This window comes from Parasteatoda tepidariorum, chromosome 8, assembly GCF_043381705.1.
Source record: "Parasteatoda tepidariorum isolate YZ-2023 chromosome 8, CAS_Ptep_4.0, whole genome shotgun sequence".
NCBI classification, from domain to species: Eukaryota; Metazoa; Arthropoda; class Arachnida; order Araneae; family Theridiidae; genus Parasteatoda; species Parasteatoda tepidariorum.
Window position 1 is genome coordinate 16,581,548 of NC_092211.1, and position 6,111 is coordinate 16,587,658.

The 6,111-nt window shown below is 27.0% G+C and overlaps 1 protein-coding gene across 1 annotated transcript; it reads right to left on the bottom strand.

Annotated features, from left to right (window-relative positions):
• Positions 1 to 3,486: 3,486 nt before the first annotated feature.
• LOC107439940 (zinc finger protein 28-like) lies at positions 3,487 to 5,775 on the bottom strand (the record flags this gene model as incomplete). Its single annotated transcript, XM_043041108.2, is given in 1 exon segment — positions 3,487 to 5,775. A coding segment is annotated over 1 exon segment (895 nt), but the record flags the coding sequence as incomplete, so codon positions are not given.
• Between the last annotated feature and the right edge of the window lie 336 nt (positions 5,776 to 6,111).

Genomic DNA, 6,111 nt, shown 5'->3' on the forward strand with positions numbered 1-6,111 from the left:
AGCTTATCTATTCTTGAAACTGATTAGTCATATTTCTTATCAGTCTTTTAAGAACAATTTTGAATTCACAGAATTATTCTTCAAAGTTTGTATTCAATAAAATTAATTTACTATGAAAATTGCACATCATAATTAGCACGAAATAAGTCTTCATAGATACTAATCACCAAATACTATCAATTAAAAATATTTTTAAAAAAATTAGCAAAATTCATTAAAAAATAACTTTTAAAATTGAAAAAAAAAAAAAAAAATTAGAACTAAAAAAGAGCGCCTATTCTGTAATGTAAATAATCAGCTTTGAAAACTAATTTTTGACAGCATAATTTATGCCTGTAATATTAATTTTGAACAATTTTGTGCACTTAAAATTGTTCTAGTGAGCATTTTTTGAAGTTTTCATTCAGTATCCTACGAATTTATTTTTATTTGATAAATAATATTTATTTTTAAAATTATGTAAAATAAATTCCTTGTATGGCTTTATTGTAAGTAACTTCTAGAACAATATTCTCTAGAATATTATCCAGGAGAAAGTTACAGAGAATTTTATACCTCAAATTAAATTATCTAATGTAGAAAAGAATATTTCCACTCTCTCCTACTAATGGATTTTGTTTAAGACTTATATAAAAGTATTAATAATTTATTATTCGATTAACATTGTAGTTAATATTTTTTTTGCACATAACCTCAAAAAAAAAAAAAAATGGATTTTCGTTTTAGAAACTTGAGACACATACATAAATAGTACCAATCCTATTTAAACTTCAAATTCTCAGTGAAAAATAATTAAATAAATTTATTCAAAAGAAATATTGTTTATTACATTTATATTCCTAACATTACTTTCACGACCTATATTGTTAATTCAATTCTAGATCGTCGCTCATTTTGAGAGAAACAAAATCTCCTGCAAAGAGGAGGCAAGATTTTACGGGAGGCGAAAATAGCGTTGAATCTATTTGAGAAGATTGTGGGAGTCGCTAAGGTGCTTGCTACAATCCCTATGGGAAACAAATTTACCCCATCTTCCGTATTCCTACTGCTGCCCGCCTAAGCTTACAAAAACACATCGTCCAATAATATTATATTTAGATATTTTTCAATATAATGCTTTCTTTCAATCTAATTTTCAACGAAACAAACTAATTTTCACGAAAAATGATGATGCAGAATTTTTCTATTCACAAAAAGTAATTAACACTAAATCTCTAACAAAATAAAATAGGGAGAAGATGGCTCCTGATTTGTCAGTAAAATTAACAATTGCATTGTTATAAGAAGGGAAATAACAGACACTCCTTAAGTTTCTTACTGCATATTGCTTTTAAAGAAAGCATCCATTTAACACTTTTAATTGTTCTTCAAATTCTAAACGTGTTCTAGCAATTGCAGATTCAAGTTACTCTTTGCTTCTTCTTAAAAGTAAATACAAAATTAATTAAATTGCTTCAGTTAAATAGTAATTTTATAAATTTTCACTTTTCAGAATGCATTATCAGTTTAAATGTTTTATAATTAGAATTTAATTTTAGTTTTTTCTCTCATTTTTTATGAATAAATATATATATATATATCAACTATATAAAAAGTAAAATTGAAAGTAATGTCCTTGAAGGTTTAAGAAACTGAAGAAGTCAACAGAAAGCCAGGTGATTATTACCACCATTTCTCCCCTAACTTGAAATACCGTATGGTGAACAAGTACTTCATTATCGTCTTCGGATCAGGTTTAAGTTTGTAGATTTACTGCCATTTTAACAACCTAACTGTATCATTTCTATCGAACATTTTTATTGTAGTCCAACTGAAACCATTTTGTTTGTCATACATAATATATTTATTATTTGGAATTTAATTAAATAATACTAGAAAATGTACAGTTCTTAAAAAAAAAAAAATTGGTTTAAATAAAGGCTAATGAAACATAATTTTTTATTTTTGCAACGTATAAAACTTTAGATTTACCTATTTAAGAGGCCCTAAAAAATCATCAGACAATTATTGATTGACAAAAGTATTGCTTAAATAATGATAGTAAATGGTTTCATATCATCTTCTTTAATGGATATATACTAAAACCGCTATATATGAATATGGATATACAGTACGGAACCCGTTATCCGGAAAACCAAAAAACCGGAACGAATTTCGATAAATTTTCCCGCCATTTAAAAAAAAAAATTTTTTTTTTCTTCATAAGATTTTAGAATTTTTCATTTTTTTTGAAAGATGTTTACCTTACCATCATTTTGAAAATAATCATTGGTGTATTACTTCATCGTTTTTTCTTCTTTTTAAGATTATTTCCAAATATTATTTTTTTTATTGGGATTAACAATAAAAAAATGGCTTTTTGTAGCGATTCAGAAAACCGGAAAAATCAGTTATCCGGAATAGCGATGGTCCCGATTGTTCCGGATAATCGGTTCCCTACTGTATTTGGNTCAATAAAAAAAAAAAAATCAAAATAATTTTAGCTCATCTTCATAATTATAAATTGTATAATAAAGGTCCTGAATAGTGATATCTTAAACCTATTTAACTAAACAATTTTAATATCTTAAAAATGAAGGGAAAGCTAAATCAAGACAATTACCTCTTCTAACATTCAATTACGAAAATTGGATTTCGGACAATATTTAAGAACAATTTCAACAATTTAGAAAACAAATTCTCAAGATTAATTTTAAATTATTTTAATAACAAATTTAAAGATATTGTAGATGGACGAAGTTATATAATCCTGTCTGTTCTGAATGAATATTAGAAAAAGGTATGCAAGTAATTACTACTGAATAGATGATGCATAAAGAGGTGGTTCAATTACATTTATAATGCCAGGAAACTTTGGTTACATGTCCTTCTTACTAAAACTTTAAAATGTTTAATCTTAAAATTACTTTGATTACCTATTTAATGAAAACTAAAAAAATTTAATTAAATATAAACTTTATTCATAATGTTTTACTTAATAATTCTAGACAATTAGCATAAACAAAAGGATGTTTCAGTCAAATGCCAGCAAATAAGTTCAGAAATTTTGTAAAAAAAAAATAAGTAAAAAATAGTTTTTTTTCTGATAAATATACAGTTTGTAAGTTTAATTACAACTACTGTTTGGTCTGTACTTTTCTTTTTTATCAGTGGCTGAACAAATTTTAATAATGTGAAATAATATTGATGTAATTATAAAATGTAATTAGCTAAATGTTTTGTGCATTAAGATTGTATTTATCAAATGTTTTGCAAAGTTTAAATAATTCTTTTTAATAAAAAAAAATTAATAAATGATTTTTTTAAAATCAAACAATAACTGGCTAAGTATAAAAATTTTGTATTATTCTCATTGAAATATGCTTAAACTGCATCAATTAAGACACAAAAAAAGTTTCATGCATGCAAAAAAAATACTTTACATAAGGAATAAAATGGTGCACATACACACCTTTGGCCGATGATGAACAAATCATGTAGTTGAAGACAAGTTATGATAGTTTGTTTTATTTTAGTTACAGAATTTGCAACTTCAACCCATAATAAAAACATATGATTAATCTGAAGTGGAATAATTATGCATTTACAAAAAGTTGAATTGTATATTTTCGTATCGTGATCTGTCACGCCAACAACAATCGCCAAATTGATTTTAAACCGGATTAAAAAAAAAACAAAAACATGTATATAAGATTGCCTGGGGATTGAGTTATACCCTTCAAGTTGATCCCTTTCTATGACGTTTTTTAACTTCTACCCGAAGGTTGCCAAAACTTGGCGATTATTCTGCCATAGATCACGAAACTGAAATCTCTCCAAGTCGATTTTGGTAATAACCTTTTCAAGTTAAAAAAGAAACTAGTATAGTTTGAAAATTTCTTAACAGAAAATGTCTACTCCAATTGAATTATTTACATTTTATTGATGTCTTCACTATTCTTAAAAATAGCGGAAAATTAAAATTGGGGGAAAATATATGACACAGTGATAATATTTTTTTTTTTAAATTCAAATGGCGCGTTTACTCAATGATTTAAAAAAAAAAATTAACTGGTTTAAATCAATCAACTCAGTTATAAATGTTTCAAATTACTTTTTTAAGTAAAAAAAAGAATGTAAGCTGATTGTTAATAACACTCAATAAAGTTTAGGATAAATAAAAATTTATACATAATGCTCAACTAAAAAAATTTTTTTGTACAAAATGCAAAATTGTATCCATCAGATATATATATTTTTAATCATTTAAACAAGATGGTTCTGTTGAAAAATAGGTCTTCACAATCACTTTAAGAGTAAGATTTATTTATACTATAAACAAGATGGTGTTTATTTAAATGAGTTCCCACAGTTTATTTAAATGAGTTTCACACTGCATATACAAGGTTTCTCAACTGTTTAATAAAAATAAATGTTTATTTAAATAATTTTTCCGTAAAAATTTTTTATCACAGGTAAACTATATGAATATAGTTTTTTTCAAGAACATACAAGATAATGTTCAATTAATAGATTTTATGTAGAAATGTTTTATTACATATTTTACATGAATAAGTTTTTTTCCCATCTGAACAATATAGTGCAGATTTAAATTAACTTTTTAATGAGTAAGACTTATCACATACATCTCATGAATAATCTTTTCTCCAGTATGAACAACAAGATAACGATTTAAATTAGCTTTCCGCGAGAAAGACTTATCACATACAATGCATGTATAAAGCTTTTCTCCAGTATGAACAACAAGATGACGATTTAAAGTAACTTTTCGTGAGAAAGACTTACTACATACACTGCCTGTATAAAGCTTCTCTAAAGTATGAACAACATAGTGCAGATTTAAACTAACTTTTTAATGAGAAAGGCTTATCACATACGCTTCATGATAAAGGCTTCTCTTCTGCATGAACTAGATAATGAGTATTCAATTGACCTTTCCATGTAAATTTTTCATCACACACATCGCATGAATAAGGCTTTTCTCCAGTATGAACAACATGATGACGATTTAAAGTAGCTTTTCGTGAGAAAGACTTATTACATATGCTGCATGAATAAAGCTTCTCACCAGTATGAACAACACAGTGCCGATTTAAATGAACTTTCTGTGAAAATGTTTTATCACATTCAATGCATGAATAAAGTTTTTCACCAGTATGAACAGTTTTGTGTCGATCTAAATGAGTTTTACGTGCAAATGTTTTATCACATACACTGCATGAATAAGGTTTTTCACCAGTATGAATAATATAGTGCCGATTTAAATGAGCTTTGATTGCAAATGCTTTATCACATACACTGCAGGAATGAGGCTTTTCTAGGGTATGAACGAGATAATGCTGTTGTAATTGAGTTTTCAATTTATATTTTTTATCACATGAACTGCAGGAATAAGGCTTCTCTGCAGTATGAACAACAAGATGCTTTTTTAAATTAGAATTCAATGAGAAAGACTTTTTACATACATTGCATGAAAAAGGCTTCACCCCAATATGAAGTAAAAAATGTTGATTTAAGTTAGCTTTTAATGAGAAAGACCTATCACATTCGGAGCAGGAATAAGGCTTCTCACCAGTATGAACTAGAAGATGCTGATTTAAATTAATCTTCCTCGCAAATGATATGCCACATGTAGTGCATGAATAAGACTTCTCTTGATGAACAACATGGTGCTGATTTAAAGAAGATTTTAAAGAGAAAGATTTATCGCATACTTTGCATGAATAAGGCTTCTCTTTACGATGGAGAAGAGAGTGCTTGTTTAATTGAGCTTGGCAAGCAAATGTTTTACCCTTGGCAAAGTTTTACCACACACATTGCATAAGTGAGCCTTATCTTCTGAATGAACAGCAGACAGTAGATTGAAACTACTTTTTTGAGTGCAAGAACTCATTTTCTTTAGTTAAACATACGTTTGAACAAACTCTTGAATAAACACAGTATACACCTAACGAAAATAAAATAATTTATTTAACTTTCTTTATACGCAAATGCTGGATCATATATGGGCAGCATGAATGAAGCTTCTTTTCAACACAAAGAAATGATTATTAAGGAAATTCAAGACTACTTTTCTGCTAACAACGTAAAATGTTTAGATAATTCACCTTC